Source organism: Xenopus laevis, chromosome 7S, assembly GCF_017654675.1.
Source record: "Xenopus laevis strain J_2021 chromosome 7S, Xenopus_laevis_v10.1, whole genome shotgun sequence".
In the NCBI taxonomy this organism is placed as follows: Eukaryota; Metazoa; Chordata; class Amphibia; order Anura; family Pipidae; genus Xenopus; species Xenopus laevis.
This window is the reverse complement of record NC_054384.1, coordinates 61191270-61211441: the sequence shown is the minus strand read 5'-3', so window position 1 is coordinate 61211441 and position 20172 is coordinate 61191270. Positions and strand designations below refer to the sequence as shown.

The window sequence follows — 20172 nt, the reverse complement described above, 5'->3', positions numbered from 1 at the left end:
AATATTTACGGCAAAAAAAGCTGCTCCTGATTTGTCACCTGGGAAATTAATAGTTTAAAAAAAACCTTTTGCTGACTATACCCATACTTGCAGGCGATTGCCATTCAAATGACTTGGAGCATTTTGTCCCCCAACCGCAGATCAATCATCCGAAAACAAAACAAAAATTGAAAACTGCAATGCATGCCATTGGCTTAAGGGGAACAATTCTGAAGGTACAGTAACAGAATGTCCAGCTGGCATACTCCCATTAGGTTAAAATATACTATGCTTCGTATACTATGCTTTGTTTTTTTCTGTCTTCCCTCTGTAATCCATAACATTTTACAGTAGTTTTTATTAAAAGTAGCTGTAAAATCCACATCTTGCTAGTAAGTTAATGAAGTGTAATAGTATCTTTATTATATCAAAAGCATATGTTTTAGTTCTTAGTCCAAAAATGTATATATGGAAACTTCACAGGTCTAGAAATATTTACAAGCTGCAGCAGAGATGGCATCACAAATGATTCCCACAGAGTCAATGGAGTTTTCCTCTGTCAATACTTTGTAACTTTGGGAACCCCCATTATTTAGACACATCTCTTTAGTCAGTTCATTGTTGTTAAGTTTCATTCTTCATCTGAGCCGGCTAGAAGAGAGGCTTCCACTTCAGCCTTCTTAGAATTTATTTTTATAAGGCCGTTATCCACAATGACAGGCAGCTTCTTGTGCCTATTTACACAACTGCAAAAAAAAAAGAGAATATAGATATAATTACACTGACATCTACGACACAGACGTTTGCTTCTTCAGTTATTGTAAATAATGATATCCTTTTTTAACTCTATTTTATCTTTATGATTAATAATTAGATCTGGCTAGTATGGAATATTCACCTGTCTACGAAATGGTGTTGTGTATATATAGATTTATCCAATAGTTATTGGCAGGTTGAAAAATTTATAGTCTAGAATGTATGTATGAGTTTTTGTGCTATAATATTAAAAACGTTGAAAAAACACTTTCCTTAGTGTGGATGTTTGTACAGAGAGTTTTCCTCCAGCTGGGAAGGGATTCAGGTTAGCTTTAAGCTCTGATATCATTCCACTGAAGGGGACCCAGAAATGTTGAACTTAAACTTTACCAAATGGTATTTTCCTTTCTGGTTTTTGTGCCTGCAGATCTACTTCCTACCTCCATGTCACAATGTTCTCAAACTACTAACTTGTGGATCAATGTGCTAAGTGAGTATCGCATTCCAGTTGTATGGTTTTGAACCACCAGAATCCTTATTTATTTAGCCACAGTATATTAGTTGTGGTTCAAGCACACCATCCCTTGCTCCAATCATGATTGCAAGAACCCAGCTGATACAGAGGGCGGCACAGTTTTTCATTAGGCCAATGAAGGGTTATACAATTATAGAGGAGTGTGTATAGACACAGGTGCATTTGTGCAACATTTGAATAGATGCAGGCTTGCACTTGGTAAATAAGCTCTCTCTTTTGTACTGTCCTTACATCGATACTCTAGTATTAAGACGCAAGAACTGGTTTGCACAGATGCTTACAAGGGTGGTGTTTATGGAACATTAAGGAAGTTATTTATAGAAATCCAAAAAGTTCTCACTAGTTTCTGAAAAGTATTCTGACCAAATATGAACAGACCCCCCCCCTCCATTTATCATTTAAATTTTTCCGAAAATTTCTTGTGGTGGAATAAACTGGATAAAATAGTGAAAAAATCCAAATTGTACAATCTTTTCGGATTTGTCAACCAAAAACAACAAAATCTATGGATTATTGAACGAAACCCAGTGCAGATCAGGATATCAACAGGACAGCTGCCATTGACTACTACATGAACTTGGCAAGTCTGAGTTGGAGTACTTTTTTATTCGTACTTTTAGTTTATTAATTCTCAAAAAATTAGTTTTTTTTCTACGAATACATTTTGGTTTTTTGCCTTTAGAAATAAAATTGGACTGTAAAAAATAACTAGCGATGGGCCAATCTGTTCCATTTCGATTCACTGAATACACGAAATGGCGAAAACTCGTGAAACGCATTGAAGTCATTGGGTGTCAAATTTTGACGCGAGCGTCAATTTTCATAAGTTCGACTATTTTGTCCAAATGTATTAAAGTCAATGGGCTTTCGAATAATTTTCACACGTGTCAATTTTTTTACGGCAAAACATTCACGGATGGCGAACTTCGGAAATTCGCCGCAAATCCATGCCTGTCAAATTTATTCGTCCATCACTATAAATAAACCCCTAACAGTAGAATAGTGTGTTTATTGATACTGAAAATTAATACTGCAATTTGGGTGCTGTGAATAATGGACACATGAACTGTATTAAATATGTATTATTAAAAGGTTGCTTTTTCAAATGTCTGGTGTTTGCTATAATCTAATTCTTGTTCTGTTTCAATACATATATTAAAGTGGAATTAAAATAAATAGAGAGGTGATTAGGCAAACGCTAATAGGAAAACTGCACAGTTCCTCTTTTGTTGAATATGTTGCTATCTAACCTGAATAGGTTATGATTAATTTTTTCCCTATCATCAAAATATTCTGGATAATCATTTATACTTACTAATAGACCAGAGAATAGTTGATAGCCATGATAAGCAAGGCCACAGCATAATGCCAGCAGAAGCACATGGTGATAAACATAACGTTATCGTGGTCGGTCTGGTTCCACTCCGGTGCTCCTCCAAGTGGGTATAGCACAAACCCAATCTACAACAAATGCACACTTTATTATTATTATTCATTCATTTACACAGTATGCCAAAGTAACATGCTGGATATGTTTAGGGATTTTTTTCAGCACTCGGGATCAGAAGCACTGGGATCTTTCACACTAGTGTTTATATTGATCCATAGTAGAAGGATGAATTTTTTATTTGATTTTCATCACAGTAAATCAAAGCTGCTACTACTGTTTACATTCTACTGCACTGATAAGTACTGTATATACGGTATGTACAGGTATAATAAAGTGCCCAGAGTTTTGCTTGTTTTTATAAGAGACTCTGTAATATTTCCCTGTTTACTTAATAGCTTATTATTTTCTTTATGCTATTTAGTTACATTTGTTCATTTAAATACTTTTAACTCAACCCATAGTATAATATAATATTTGTCAAAATAATCTGAAATCTGCAGGAAAAAAAAAACTTTAGCATCTTTGGAAAATGGCACTGCTGCGAAGGCTTAGCCCTCTCAGCATCTGACCCCTCTTAAGCACCACCAAAAGTTTGGAGCCGATTTTTTGGCAAAAAAGAAAAAAACGCCAGTCACCCCATCTATTGACTTGCATGCCAAACAGCTTTTTAACCTTTAAGATGGTTTCTGTTGTGTATATATTCTTTGATATGTTAAAGTATAAAACAGCATTTACAAAAATGATCATATTGCTTTAAAGGACAAGGAAAATCATTTATACATGATAGATTCCCTCCATCAGTACATGCACACTCCCAATTAGTGACTCATTACTCCATAACTGTTAATAAAAAGATGAACTAACAGTGGGATTATGCCCATGTCAAGCCAATTGGCATCCTGTCCAACTTTGGTGACCTGAAGGATGTACAGTTGAAGCCTATCTGGTCTTGACTTCAACTGCACATGCACCTGGTTGTCAATCTTACTTGGGAAGGGATTTTCATCAGCCAGACATGGCAGCTACCTACCCTGATGTGCTACTCTGCCCTTTATTAACAAATGCAGGCAAGCAAGGCAGTATTGGGGGGGGGCTGGGATGAGGCTTCTGGAGTAGACGTATGATGTATAAATGGCTTTCCTAGTTCTCTACACTCTAATTGAAAAACGAAGTGTAATTAAAGGAGAACTAAAGCCTTGCATCAAGTACAGTATTTACTGAGAGACCTCCTTCATCCCAACTATACCGGTTTGGCTTAAGGCTTTTGGGTTCTGTAACCCAGATGCATTTGTTCTATTAATATATCTTATATTACATATCATATCAGTCAAAAATGTGCAATTATCGTCATAGCCATTTTTATGGGTACCAGTTTTGATAAATTACCAAACTTCTTCCTTTGCCATACTTTTATATTACTTTATTGATACATTTAAAGCAATGCTCCGATTTCCAGTGGTTACGTTTATTCTCAAAATAAGTCTAATAAACAGGGCTTATGTTGAAGAATGCATATTGTCCCTTAATACTAATCAATATTTAAATTCTAGATTAGGCAAAAAGTTTAACCTAATTGCTACTTAGAGTTTTTGTAGAAGTGTGTCTGTATATTATATATTTAAAATAGAAAACTGTGCTAGAACCCAGCTAAAACAGCTTTCAGTGAACTATATTTTTGTCCAGGAGACTTAGAAGCAGAATAGACAAAGGAAATCCATAAAGTGGGAAAGAACCTAGACCTTACCTGCCAGAACCATGTTCCCTGAAGAATAGAGAGACTGGCCCGGAATAACTCCAAAACAATGTCATTTCTCATAAACACTTCTATCATAATACTTATAGCACATCCAAATACAGCGATGAGTAGCAAAGAATGAATGTGCTGGTCAAGTGCTGGCCGATTATGGACGTGATAGTAGAACAGAAGACCTGCAGAAATACAAAAAAAAAAGGCAAATCAAAGTTTAGTGAGAATTTAGAGTGCTTAAGATTAACTTCTATATGTTCATATATATTTAAAATTTATATACATACATACAGTGGCATAACTATAAAGGAAGCAGACTGCGGGGTCTGCTCCCTCTATAGTTTTAAATGAATCCCCCCTCCCCAGCCATACCACTTGTGATGGGGAGCTGGAGATTCGAGTTAGAAATTCGAGTTAGAGGGTGAACGGGCAGCAGAGGAGGAGGTTGGGCAGCCGGTAGTTTTTATTTGCAGGGGGGTCCAAGGTGGTCTGGATATACCACTGAATACATACATATTTATTTCTAATGGGCACCTCTCTCTATTGGTGACCTCCCCAAACACAATGTGTACCCTTCTTCTCTTGGCAAAACAGTTATTCAATATTTTGATACTGTAATTATTGCTTCAATGTGTTTTAACTTTAAATACATACAATTTCCTGCATTTTATTTTGAAGTTCCTGGTCACTACTGATAATAAAACAGTTGTGAGTAAAAATAGCTTATAAGGCCAATAACTATAGTGAGCCTACACAGGTTTCTTTTGAAAATGATAAAGAAACCGATTTCTATAAAATTTTATGGAAGAACTATACTATTAATGCATCAATGTATCCTAAATAGTAGTAATGATGGTCAAAAAATATTAGGCATTCAGCTTTAACAATTTGAGTTTTGAATTTGTCTGAATTCTTAATTCCCCTTAAACGGGAATCTGCTATTGGAAGCAGTGTGTGTGATTCGCATTGTCCAGAAAAAAATGTTTAGTGGGAGCACTTACCGGACACCAGATTCAAACGTGCTGCACAGCCAGCCGCCATCCCATGCGGTCAAAGGGATCCCAAGGATAAGAAGAAAAAACAGCGGAGCACCGTGAGAGTCCAGTAAAAGTATTAAAAAATGGAAAATTTTATTCAGTAAGCATGTAAAAACAGGTTACAGCAGCAGTTCACCCTGGCTGCCCGCTTAACGCGTTTCGTGGCGTCCTGCCACTTCATCAGAAGCTCTGATGAAGTGGCAGGACGCCACAAAAACGCGTTAAGCGGGCAGCCAGGGTGAACTGCTGCTGTAACCTGTTTTTACATGCTTACTGAATAAAATTTTCCATTTTTTAATACTTTTACTGGACTCTCACGGTGCTCCGCTGTTTTTTCTTCTTATCTGTGTGATTCGCATTTGCATAGATAAATATGTGAATTTCTTTATTACTTTTCTGACGGTCAGGAAAGTATTTAGTAAATGTGCTACATTTTAAACTACTGGGGATCCTGTCTGTGGGCACTTTTATAAAGGGGCATCCCAGAGTTTATACATATGGAATTTACACCAAAGGGAGTGTTATCATTCTTAAATATGTAATATATTTTACACCAGTTTTGAAGTCAAATGTATTTAAATATACCCTGTGTCTAAAAGGTAAATCTTTTAGTATCAGCACTTTAACATAAATATAGTATATTGTCCAATATATTCTAAGGATAAGACTTGCTGTGCCAGTAAAAATTACTGTGCAGCATCCAAACATATGTCTCAAAGGGGGCTGAAGGCCTACTTCACAGATTTTTACTTTAAAGTGTTTTCAAATTTTTTGCTGAGTTATCATAACTCAAACACACTAGAGAAGTAATGTAATGATTAACTGAAGTCATGTCAACCGAGTTCTGAAACTCTTGACTCATTTCTAAATAAGACTGGTGTAGCTAGTTTACAGCTAAAAGAAAACCTTTGAAGTGCAACTACTTAATCCCCTGGCTGTGGCACAATCCATATGCACCATATGTTTTATGCACAAGGAAAATGTGTTTTTTCATGTAACCCAGAACTATAGTATGCATGGTGCTGGAACACAGATACCTCCATTTGAGCCTGTAGATTAAGGGGTTAAAGCTGGTACTAACTGCAAATCTACAACATGTGTTTCCTTTCAGAATTGTATTTGTGTGACAGCTAGGGTTTTGAGACCATTTCCCTGAAAGGTTTGTGCACTGTGCATCCCTGTTGAATATTCTTGAATAAAAATTGATCTCATCATATATTTTTGACTTACTCATAACATCCACAGTAGGTAGCACTGTATGTAACTTAGTAAATGTGAATGGACTAGGTTAGTAAATTCAATTAGCTCTGGTACTTAAGTAATGTATTACTATTTTGCTGGAGCCAAAGAATCAAGAGATGAAATAAGATGTAAGAGGGAATGTGTGTCTGGAAATCACACTTAAGCTTTTGGAATATTTGATTATTTGCAAAGAAGCTTAGTTCACCTCTTGAACAATATATCATTTTTATTATACATATACATTTTTATTTTATTGTTTCATGGTCGCAGAGTAATTAAGGGCAAACTATAACAAAAAATCAGTATAGTATTGTTGTGTTAAAACTTGATAAAGGTGCAGATAAAAAAAAGAAAGACAACTTAAAAATGCAGATTTATATATATATACGGTATATATATATATGCAGATTTATATATATATATACGGTAGATAGATAGATAGATAGATAGATAGAGATAGATAGAGATAGAGATAGATATATAATATAGATAGATAGATAGATACACACACACCCTTACCTTCCACAATCACAGCTATGCCCAAACTGAGACGATCAAGGCCCCGTGGCAAGTTTAAGGGAAAATAAGTCAAGATATCTACAACTCCTGAGATTCCATAAAAGAGGTACATAGTTGTATGCTGCCAGTTCATTAGCTTCACCCAGCTGTGGTCCTCGCCATTAACAAGGTGCATATGAGGCCCATCAGGAACAAACTGCTCTGCCAGTATCCCTAAAACAACATAAGCACATTTCCATGTCTGGTCATTTTCTGCAAACCATTGCAACTATGACATGTTTAACATCATATGTTTAATATTCCATTTCAGTTTTGCTATCTGCTGTATGTCCTAACAGCCATCTGTAAACGTCATTGCTTTACATTGACTTGATCATGTTTATATCAATACTGTTATCATTGCAATCTCTGTTTTCTGTAAAATACACTTTTCACCATTTACCGTCCTTCAGAATATTCCTGATTGTTCCTTCATATAATTATGTTGGTGTTGGGCAAAAGATAAAGCCTTCTGAATAAAACTCTCATATAATCAGCAATCAGTCAGAGCTGTTCCAACTGTATTCTCACAATACTGTTTTGCTGCATCACAGAGACTTGCTTATTACTGCTTGAATTCTCAATAGGAGAAATGCTTCTTTGTGCAAAAGGAAAGCAAGATCAGTTTAACTACTTTTGCAGAAATATAGACAGATAGTAGAATATGAATTTCTCTAATTTGGGTTTATAACATCTCCATCAGCTTATGTAGTTTAGCCTATTCTACCACCAGTTTCCCTTAGTTCACTTACAACTGATCTTAATAAACCCCTAGGCCCAGAATTAGTGGTGTCGCCCACTCCCAACACAAGTCATAATCATAAGTTGGCTCTGATCAATAGTATACCCTGGCTTGCTCAGTTCATAGTTCACCTGACTGAACCTTAATTTGATCATGATCAGAGCAGTTCTCTTTCAGTAAACCTGCCTATTTCTCCCACACATTCATTATTCACATCAGATAAAACAAAACATTGTGGTAATTTTCTAACTACGTATATAGCATTTAATGTAGAAGTGTTACATTAACGTATAGGGCAGGGATTCCCAACCTTTAGAAACCGTGAGAAACATTCAGAATTAAAAGGAGTGGGGAGCAACACTAGCATAAAAATTGTTCCTGGGGTGCCAAATAAGGGCTGTGATTGGCCATTTAGTACCCCCTATGTGGATTGTCAACCTACACTGAGGCTTTGTTTGGCAGGACATCTGTTTTTATACAACCAAAACTTGCCTCCAAGCCAGGAATTCAAAAATAAGCACCTGCTATGAGGCCACTGGGAGCAGGGTCGGACTGGGGGGCCCGGGGCCCACCAGGACTTCTGGTCCAGGGCCCCCCTCCGCCCCCCACTGTGATGCACCAAGCTTGGCGTTACTGTGTGAGGGCACCGCTCAGTGCGCATGTGCGAGCTGCTTCGATCAGTTCGCATGCGCGAGCTACGTCGATCAGCGCGCATGCGCAACGCAGAAAACTTTTTTCCCCCAAAATGTAGATATCGGGAGAGGGGGTCTGGCCGACACTGACTGGGAGCAACATCCAAGGGATTGTAGAGCAACATGTTGCTCGCGAGCTACTGGTTGGGGATCACTGGTATAGGGTAATATTTCATAAAGTGTTTTAAAAGAAAATTTTCGTATAAAAAATTTGTGTATAGCTAAATAGCTATCCCTGCCATTGACAACTAACAGAAGCCTAGGGTGTGCTATGGACTACCCATGTTTTGAAATAGAATATGTCTTGAGCTGAAATAGAAAAGATCAGCCAGGTGCAGTCAGGCTATAATATTTCTGGACATGTATTACATTTAGAGGCACATTTATCAAAGGTCCAATTTCGAATTAATTTTTTTTTTAACTGTTTTTAATTAAATTTTCCTCGAAATTGTATTAGAAGGTTATTTATAAATTAAATTGAATATCTAAAACTGGAAAGAAGTTTACAGACTCGAAAACTCAAATCGAATCGAATTAAGACTAAACTCGAATTGAATGTCAGGAAGGCTAGTAACTTGTTCAGATTGGTCCTAGGACTTCTCCCATAAATAATAAATCTCCTTAAACATGTTGGGTGAGTTTATTAAAGGTTGAAATCATCTTTAATAAACACTCATTGTGCTATTTCCTAAAAACGAGGAAATATCCACAGGTTTATAATTGGGTGTTTTTAGTGGCTGATGGTTTCTGTCACATCCAATATATTATAATTTTTAGAGGAATCAAATTTTCAAATATGGCTCACCCAGTGCAAAGTTGGACCTGGGTGTATAATCACATACAGGCAAAGCCGTAATTTATCAAAAGCATAAGGTGAAGGCTAAAATGTATAGATTATCACAGTAAATCAACCACACTCACCGATGACATCTGGTGGGTCAGGTGCAGCGCCCCAAACCCGTAGCTTGGGGAGTAATGTTGACAATGGCAGAAAATGGACACGCACTCCAACAGCCAGTCGGTGGCGATAAAAGAATCTTTATTCGAAAGAGCTAAAGCAACAGTCCTAACGAGTTTCATATCCGAAGATACTTCATCTTACTGGACTTTTACATTAGAAATGAGACAAACTAAGTGTCTTAATTTACGGTTTGACATCTCATGCTGTGTGTAGTAGAAATTTTCCAGCTTTGGTTTTTCAATTCGAGTTTAGTCTTAATTCGATTCGATTTCAGGAAAGTCTGTAAAATTCTTTCCTGTATTCAGCTTTTCCGCCAATTCTTTTCCCATTTTCTCCTTTCAATATTTTCCTTAAATATTTTGTTTAAATGCTGTTTGTTTGTTTAAATATATAACCTTTCAGCATCACTGCTTCAATCGGTTCCTTTGATCAACAGAATATATATTAATACATTTTGTAGTAGTATTTATTGTTAGCAAAATGATTTAATTATCTGCTGTACACTTATTAAATTTAACATTTCAATTTAAAATTTAATTCACATGAATTATTTAATTGTTTATGGGATGCATTCTGTCATAATTAATAGCAGTTCATTTATTATAATCCGATAGGGCTGATCTATAACTTCAAAAAAAAAAAACATTAAAAAAAAAAACATTTAAAAATAAAAATTATTTATAGAGCTATCTAAGATACTATTTTAAAAAATGTTTCGTCTCATTAGTACAAGTACACAAAAATTGATTAATTATTAGCAACTGATTTTGCTAATTTACTTATTTTAGTTAAAAAATATTCCATCTCAATTGTGTTGGTTCATTCACCGCTGATTAATTGGTAATTGCCTACATTTCCTTTTCTTCATTAAAGTTCAACTTTTTATTATAATGTTTTTTAAATACAATGTAACTTTCTAGTATAATTTAACTGATTGATGTTTTGCTAGTTTGTAATAACGGTACTTGTTCTGTTTGAGCTATCATTTGTGGTTTTAGGGTTAACAACAGGAGGGTTATCATATTACATCACATCCTTTTTACTTGTTTAAATTGTCTGTAACGGGTGTTTTTAATTGTACCTATGATTAAGTATCTTCAGATAAGAAACGCGTTAGGACCGTTGTTTTAGCTCTTTCGAATAAATATTCTTTTATTGGCACCGACTGGCTTCTGGAGTGCGTGTCCATTTTGTGCTAAGTGCCATTACCACTGGGATTTGTAATGTCACCTTCCTGCAATATATTGTGAGCACCCACAGGTGTATGTATGTATGTATGTATGTATGTATGTATGTATGTATGTATGTATGTATGTATGTATGTATGTATGTATATATAAAATTGTATATATCATTTGTATATGTTTCAAAATTAGCTAATAATTGTATCTTGAATTGTCTACTTACACACATACAAATATAAGTTTTTGAGTGTAGACAGTGGTAGTTTCAGCATGAGTACAATGACTAGGGCTTGTTCTAAACATACTTTTTGCATATTGTATTTTGCCTATGGTATTAATCATTACTCTATGTTTGGTCCTTGCGAGGTAGATAAGTAGGTTACCAATGCACAGATAACCAACTTGCACAACTGACTTCTATCAAATGAGTCACAAGGAGGGGTAAATGCATGGGACTGTACAGGTATTGGATCCATTATCCGGAAACCCGTTATCCAGAAAGCTCCAAATTACAGAAATTCCATCTCCCATAGTAATACTTTTTATCCAAATAAACCAAAGTTTTAAAATTGATTTCCTTTTTTTCTGTAATAATAAAACAGAACATTGTACTTGATACAAACTAAGATATAAGTAATCTTTATAAGAAGCAAAACCAGTTTACTGGGTTTATTTAATTTCTACGTGGTTTCTAGTCAATTTAAGGTATAAAGATCCAAATTACGGAAAGATCTATTATCTGGAAAACCCCAGGTCCCGAGCATTCTGGATAACAGGCCCCATACCTGTATTGGTAATGATCTATCTTACAAGGACAAAACATGGAGTAGCTTTAATGTCCCCTATTGCAAGAAATGAAAATTAGGTTAATTTAACATAATTTTTTTGAGATAACACTATTTTATTACCTCTGTGCATTTTGGTAAATTGTCAGTTAGCGTGCATGTGAAAGCACACGGTTCTGTTTGATAATCAGGTGGACTGTTGTACTCTTTATTGAACTGAGCCCATTGTTGTATTTTATCCAGGACCATAAAAAAAAAAAATCACACACACACTTAAGTGACTTACCTATTAATGAAAAGAGTGCTTTAAGTATCCCTTCAATAAGCTCCAGACGGTCATAGCACTTGTTGGACCTACAGTTTCCTTTTACTTTACGGTTTAGGTATCTAAGTGGGTACTTCACAGACCACCATAAGCCAAAGACAAGGAAAAAGCTGCCCGGAAGGGCATGACCTTTGAAATTCGCCATCTTTCCTTAAGCCTGCACCCTGGAAAAAAAAAAAAAAGAAGAAGAATGGAATGTAGTTACAATGTATATAAACCAGTTGGTTCTAGCTTTATCTAATAACACCGCTATGCTGATTAACATATACTCCTGGCTTACCCTACTACTTGAAAATGTGATCTGTTAGACTTATGCATATTAAGCATTCATTGTTTGCTAAAAGAGATGTCAGTAGCCATGGTGTGAGACAAATTTTATGTTAAAAGACATCAACTAGTTCCCAACCTATTAGAATAAAAAATCTTCAAAAAAAAGTTCAAATAAAAATCTTTTTGGGGCCCTTGTCACCAAAGGGAAATGTCCTGTATAGCAAATACATATTGAAATTATATATTTTAAAGGGCTTTACTTAGACCCCTACACTCCTAACCCTCTAGTAGCCACAGGGTCTGCTTCCTCTTTTGTAATACTCTTTTCATAAGACAATTATCTGCTAGTACAGGTATGGGACCTGTTATCCAGAATACTCTGGATATGGGGCATTCCGGATAATGGGTCTTTTCTTAATTTGGATCTTCATACCTTAAGTCTGCTAAAAAGAATTTAAACATCTAATAAGAATTAATTGTATCCTAGTGTGGATCAAGTACAGGGTACTGCTTTATTATTATAGCGAAAAGGAAATCATTTTCAAAAATGCTGATTATTTGAATAAAATGGAGTCTATAGGAGACAACGTTTCCGTAATTCAGAGCTTTCTGAATAATGGGTTTCCGGATGCCTTACCTGTATTATGTTTAACACTGAAACTTCATTTTTTATTTTAAATATCACATGTATGTACATTATACCTAATGCTCTTGTCTGTTTGGGTGTCTCATATAATGTGAGCTTTTTTTAAAGATACTTCTGGATCTGTCAACAGAATTCTCAGTGATACTAACAGGCCACAGACTGGAAGAAGTTCATCCAAATACAGAATTTTGATCAAAATTAAATACATGCTTGTTACTTTAAAAAAACAAAAAACAAAACACTATTCAGTATATATTATTCAATATCACCCTGTAAAATTCAGTCAAGTATCAGTCATTATCTTATTTTACTGTAATGTATTAATTATGTAATTATTTAACTAATTATGTTATATTGCAATATACTGTAAATGAGGTGCCTAAAATTTCCTCCACCTATTACACAATAGCAAATGGGTTATACTTAAAGTGCAAGGAAATATAATCACTGGGGGCACCAATTTGTTATTTAATCCTAGTAAACAAAAATGCTAACCTTTTGATCTAGGCCAACGAACGATTCAAACGATTTTGGCGTACGATTGAACGATTTTACTTCGATGTGTAAAGACTTAGAAAATTATTGTAGAAGGTCCCCATAGGCTAACACAGCACTTTGGCATGTTTAATTTGGCAAAGTATTGACGTTGGAAGTTTTTTTAAAGAGACAATACAGAATATTCAAGCTATTTTTACTTCGAATCGAAGTCGAAGTAAATTCGAAGTCAAGTATCCTATTCGATGGCCGAAGTATCCAAAAAATTAATTTGAATTTCTAATTTTTTTACTTCGAAAATTCCCTTGAATTCACTTTGACCCTTGATAAATCTGTCCAATACAGTCAATATAATCAGTGGCAGAGAAAGAGAAGAATAAAATGCTGCAAAGTATGTGAAGAACTGGCATGCTTGTATAAGGGAAAATTTGGGAGGATTTTCTAACTAGGATTAGGTTTAGTAACTGTTCAATAAGGATATAGAGAGAGAGAAAAGACTCACAAGTCCATATCGTGGCCACTCTTTCGTTGTGTCCAGTCCCAATAGTGTGCTGGTTCCCTCTTACTGGTCTCCAATCCAGTGGAAATCATATGTAGGGGATTTGGTGGGTGAGAAAGCCATTCCACACACTTGGGGTAAAAAAATCACTGTCCAGCTTTATTGAAAAAATTAAAACAACAAACAGGCATCCTTAACACATTTGTGTCTTTTATATTACATTATGATAATATTGGCTGTGACCTATATGACTTGTAACAAACAAGAAAATTTTTATTCTTTTGTTTGTTTTGTTTTATATTTGAGATTTTTTTAATGAACACAGGTATATAAGGCACAGGATATCCTGTGACCTCACCTCTGATGAAGTGCCAGAAGGGGGCATGAAACGCGTCAGGTGATTCAACATGTCATAGGGTAGGAGTACATCTGTTAAGGATGCCTGTTTGTTGTTTTAATTTTTTCAATAAAGCTGGACAGTGATTTTTTTACCCCAAGTGTGTGGAATGGCTTTCTCGCCCACCAAATCCCCTTAGTAACTGTTCACCCAGGAACTATGGGCAATGCAGGCATTTATTCTCAGTATCAGTGAATAATAACAGAATTAATGATATATGGGTTGGTATACATTTTTTGCAATAATGTTGAATTGTTATTTTAAAGGAAAACTATTCCCATTAATGTAGGTCTCTGTAATAATATATTGCATAAATCAGCTCATATGTAAAACCCTGCTTCATGTAAATAAATAATTTTCATAATAATATACTTTTTTTTACTAGTATTTGCCATTTGGGATTCCTAAATAGAAAATTGCTATTTTAAGAACTTAGGACCACCATCTTGGGATCCTACAATTCGCGGTGCACACATACAAACCATACAAGTTAGGTCACAGGAGCCAATTAACAGACAAAATTTTATATTTTGCTTCCACACTACTTACTGTCACAGTTAGAGCTGCAGTATTTCTGGTCAGGTGATCTCCGAGGCAGCAAACAGACCATCACAAGATGTAAAAGGGCAATATTTACTTAAATATATATTCCAGTTTGGTAAGATTTTAAACAGTAAACCAAGCAACATACTATATATCAATGCAGATTGGAAGCAATTCGGTTATTTATAAGTATTTGGTAATCACACCGTTAATATTGTAGCTTTATATAGGTTCTGGGACCTTTACATTGCTTCAGGAATACAATCTGCTTCTAACCGTTGCCTCTCTTCTCCTTATCCTATTTCTGACTTCGGACATCCTGAATAGTCACCAGTTCATTACAACAAACTTATGTGGGAGTTTTACCCCATCCCTTTGGATTGTAAGCTCTTGCAAGCAGCACCCTCTTATCCTGCTCTTTCATTCTGTAGCACTTGTTACAGCACACACACATCTTTTCCAGTTACATTCTAAATGGTCTATAATGCTTTAAGGCTATAAACAGGTGAGCAAAACTCAACAGATTCCCACTCACTTTTCTCTATGAGCTACTTTCTCTGGGATGTCTTAAATGAGAACCAAACCCTTTCTTATTAAAATCCCCTACCCCCCCCCCACCAGAAGATTCCTGAAGAGAAGAAGATGGCGCCTGTGAACTCCGATGCGTTGAATCTGCAATGAGGGGTAAGTAAAGAGTTAGGAGCAATTACCTAGGCTGGGGGGAGCAGGGATGGGGTCTATGTAGGGTAGGGGGCTAGTGGATTTTAATATTAAGGGTTCTCCTTTAAAGGTAGATTTATCATATCTCAATTGGTGTCAGTGACAACAAAATATACAAATTTTTTTACCTTAACTCATGTTAAGTCAATGTAGGTTTTTACATGGGAACTTAAGTGGATTTACACAGAGGAGTGATAACATAGCAACATTACTTTTAGAGATTATTAGTGAATTGCTTCACCTGGGAGCTGCAAGTGCTCAGTCTGACATCCCTACATAACAGGTTGAGCAGCTCCCTCAGCCTAAAGCTTATGTTTCAAGGTAAACCTATTTTATACAGCTGTAAAACTGTGACTCCAACAGGGACATCTAATCTTCCTCACTGCTTCTCTTCTGGGATCGTCATAATACTATCAATTTGACATTTTGCTTCAGCCACATCTTCAGATGCTTTGTCTTTTTATTGGCATCATGAAGCTGTTAACTGGGTAGATCAAATTGCACAGCATTAATCTAGAAGTGTATTTACAGTATAGCCATTGAGGAACAATTCTTGCATAGGGCACACAGCTTCCAATGCAATAAAAAATTATATATATATATATATATATATATATATATATATATATATATATATATATATATATATATATATATATATATATATATATATATATATATATATATATATATATATATATAGTAGGACAGCACAGGCACCCTCAAATCAATTAGCATATCTACACATATCTATTGTGCAGTAGCCAATATTACCCAAACAATAACTTGCATTCTTGCGGTTAGAATAACAAAGATGACGTCTGATTGGTTGCTATAGGCTATTAGACTAACATGGATTTTGTTTGTAATGTGCTCAGTTACTAAATACAGCCACTCTTGGGATGATTTAGGGGTTTACTCTGGGAAGGCCCCTTACCCCTGCAGGCCAACTGAAATTCATTTAAGAATTTTCAACCTGTTCCAAGAAGGCCAAAACCTTTATTTATGGGACTATGTTCATGTATGGTACATTTGCTAGTAAAAATGAATATTTAAATAACAGGCAATGGAACATAGGCTTATCACAGAGATGCTATATGTCAATCCTATGACCCTAATGATATTAACTTTAAATTCCCTTGGGATTAGCTTTCTGGTTGCCCAGTGTTGCTTTCTTTGGCTAGCTACCAGCCCTACACTTGTTATTCTATGCTTTCTCGTTGTATTATGTGCTAGTCCAGTACACTGAATATGCCAAGTTATGTCAGATGAGTGGTGCCGGCCCAAGAAATTACAACTTCCGTGATCCAATTTTTATATTGTAAAGAGAATAAAACAGCTTTTTGTAAGGGATGAAACATCTTACCAAATATCCCATTTAAACCAATAACAGACTCTGTTTACTCGGTAACATAAGATTCTCAGCTTTTTACAGAGGAAAATTGTTTATCTCAAGTGCATTGGGGCTTAACAGGTAATGAGCTGAATGGTAAGATTCACAAATTAATCTCATGAGATTTTTACAAGACCGGGAAAACTATTTAATTTACTGGTTCCCAGAGTAGTTGTTAGAGCATAGAAATGGCAGGTGAAAAAGAACCAAACCATAAAATGTTTCACACATAATAATGTATTAGGGAAACTACTTGAGTTTTTGACCAAGGAATTTGATCTAAATGAAAACAACTGATAAACTTGGTGATGAGCAGTCACTAGAGGGAGTCAACCTAGAAGGACACTTGCCTGGAAAGTGCAGCGACACCTTAACTGATTAAAATTCAAGCAATGAGCTTGAAGTCAGAACACCCAAAAGGCATCTTATAGGAGTTGAAGCAATGACATTTTAACATTATACAGCATCTAGTAGAATAAAGTCAAAGGCAACTGGACTTTTAGTTTAAGTTTCACCACTTATGCAAGTGGCTTCTTCAGTTCAGTGCTAGGGAATTCCCTGGCATTTTAATGCTTACTGGGCTGCTGTAGAGAATAGCCACAAATCTTTACAGATTTGGCATAAAGTGAAATTCTGTTAATTAAATAAATAAATAAATGATTATTTATTAAATCTGAAATTTTGACTAATTAGCCTTGTGACATCCCAACATCCAACATGCAAGATCATGAAGGGGTGCAGAAGCACAAACATGGGTAGAATGTCCTTTCAGCCTGCCATAGGAATGTGCCTCCCTAATCTGCTCTTTATAAATACAGGGAAGAAAACAGGTCTCAATTAAATGAAGATGAATGAAGATAACCCTTAATTATGAAGAGAGCATGGAATGATTTAAAACAAAATAGAATGAATCTATGACTGCATTACAGTACAGTAAAAACACAAACAAACATGCAGATGAACAATTTTGATGCTTTATTTTAATGCCATTGGATCTATTTAATCCTTTCCTTAACACATTGCTCATGGCAGCATGATAATAATAATTACAACACCAGAGCAAATGAGAACATTACACTCATTACTCAGACACTGTTGGATTATTTGGAGTAAAGTCAACAACTACTTAAAGGGAAAAGGACTCCTCCAGATCTGATTTCCACTGCAAATTTTAGATACAAAATCCTGGCAAATATTTTATTTATTATGTCTTTTATCATACTGAATTAGATGCAGCTTCCCAAGAAAGGGTGGAACCCACTGCTTTTTTTTATTGTTGGGAAGCTAGGACTATACCTAAATTATAGGCTATCCAGCCACTCCTCTGCACTGCTTACAAAATTAGTGTTGGGGTTGTACGTGTTTTCTGTGTTCCAACCCCGCCCTTCACTATGCTGATTACCCAAAAAGTCAATAAAAACCAAGCAACTGCCTGTTTGAGTTTGAAAAGAAAAAATGCATATTTGTGTTTATATGGAGACAGCCCTTTACACTGAAACAACAAAGAATAGAGCAAGCTTTGTATATTAGAATGTGAATAATGGAACCATCCTGTTCCTATTATACTAATCTCAATTACAGGTCTTTTTAGTAAAACAAAAACAGTGCCAGATCAGGGTTCAATTTTGCTTTGTAAAAAATTATAAATCACTTTATATCTATTTTTATTTAGGTCTGTGGTTTTTAACCTTTTTCGGAAATCAAGGGACGAGTAGACAAAATAGGTTTTTTTCCTGAGAATTGAAATGTAAAAATAGCAAGTGAAATTAAATGGTAAAATCGCTACAAAGAATGAATCAATAATCATGGTTATGTCCTACACACTCAGAAAAGTATCCGCCATTCATTAAAGTTTACAAGAGCCCATTATAAGTTATATTTAAATTTAAGAGAGAGCCGCATGCATTGCATTACTGGGTAGGTGCTTAGTATGATAGATACATTGCAGGATATAAATCCAGAACTTGTAACTCTGTTAAAAGGGTGGATGGAATTTCTGGCACCAGTGAAATCCCATATTGATATATATTAATCCCATATAGTGTGCATTCTATACACATACAGTACAGAGTGTGTACTTGTAGGAATGTATTTTTAAAGCATGACCTATTTATACAAATAAAATATTATACATCAAAACAAGAACCAAGAATACTGTATATGCTCTCTACTACCCTCCTTTATTGCTTTTTTAAAATCCTAGTGTGGTATCTCTTACCTGAATGCTACAGGCAGCCTCAGCAAAATGCTCTGCAGGTATGGGCGTCTGCTGAATGGAGTTCTGCCTCTGTGAAGGGAGGAGCACACTCTTTACAGGCAGGCAGACTGACTGGTAGTGCAAGGTGCATATAACCTTTGCTCATGTTAGCACAGCGGATGACATAATAAACAGGATTGCTCAGTTTGCACACCTAGCAATTGTCTAACTGGTTTTCTTCCTTGTTTCAAAAAGCAAAATCCATTGTTACATGCTGCTGCTGGAGGGTTTATCAGAATTCCACAGTTATAACTCCTATTATATAATACTGAATAAAATCTGCATCACTGTATCATTTGAGATGTATTTGTTTAATTACTACATGATTATGTCTGACTGATATATACAGGCCTTGTATGTCTAATGGAAGTTGGAAAGTTAAATGCATGTGGTTTAAAATGTGTTTCAGTTTTTATCAATACCCTGATGCAAACACATCAGACTAAATGATAATATATTATAAAACTTTGCTTAGTCGCATAAATCTCTCTGACAATGCAGAAATGATGTAAGGGAAGCAGACCCTCTGCACGGAGGGCACAGAGTAGTATATTTGTATATTTGTAAACTGCTGAGATGACAATAAAGTTTACTTTGACTTTGACTTTGATATGGGACCCCATGGGACAATGCAGGTTCCATATTGTTCATTGTCGGTTTATCAAAAATGTCTTGTTTACAATATTTTGGCCCTTAAATGATACTGCAGGGCCCAGTAACTTTTAGTTACAACTCTACCATGCTCTGAGGGTTATTCATTTGTCGTGGCTCAGGTTAGCCATAAATTAATGTTAAAGGGGTGGTTCACCTTCAAGTTAACTTTTAGAATGTTATAGTATGACCAATTATAAGCAACTTTTTCATTGGTCTTCATTGTTTATTTTTGTTATAGTTTTTTGATTATTTGCCTTCTTCTTCTGACACTTTCCAGATTTCAAATGGGGGGTCACTGACCCCATCTAAAAACAAATGCTCAGTAAGGCTACAAATGTATTGTTATTGCTACTTTTTATTCTATA

The 20172-nt window shown here is 35.5% G+C and overlaps 1 protein-coding gene across 2 annotated transcripts; it reads right to left on the bottom strand.

Moving 5' to 3' along the window:
* Positions 1–376: 376 nt before the first annotated feature.
* Positions 377–19147, bottom strand: tmem45b.S (transmembrane protein 45B S homeolog). 2 transcript variants are annotated; one of them, NM_001091376.1, is given in 6 exon segments: positions 377–725; positions 2586–2731; positions 4405–4589; positions 7206–7418; positions 11895–12097; positions 19115–19147. In NM_001091376.1, coding segments are annotated over 5 exon segments (843 nt in total). In that variant the 5' UTR covers positions 12079–12097; positions 19115–19147; the 3' UTR covers positions 377–610.
* Positions 19148–20172: the final 1025 nt, after the last annotated feature.

Excerpts from the sequence above, each read along its gene's own strand:
- tmem45b.S (XM_018226902.2), bottom strand. The coding sequence starts at position 12,078 with ATGGCGAATTTCAAAGGTCATGCCCTTCCGGGCAGCTTTTTCCTTGTC. Across the intron at positions 4,590-7,205 it reads CATAGCTGTGATTGTGGAAG|GTCTTCTGTTCTACTATCAC; the intron begins GTAAGGGTGTGT and ends GTATTTCTGCAG. Across the intron at positions 726-2,585 it reads AACTATTCTCTGGTCTATTA|TTGTGTAAATAGGCACAAGA; the intron begins GTAAGTATAAAT and ends TTTTTTTTGCAG.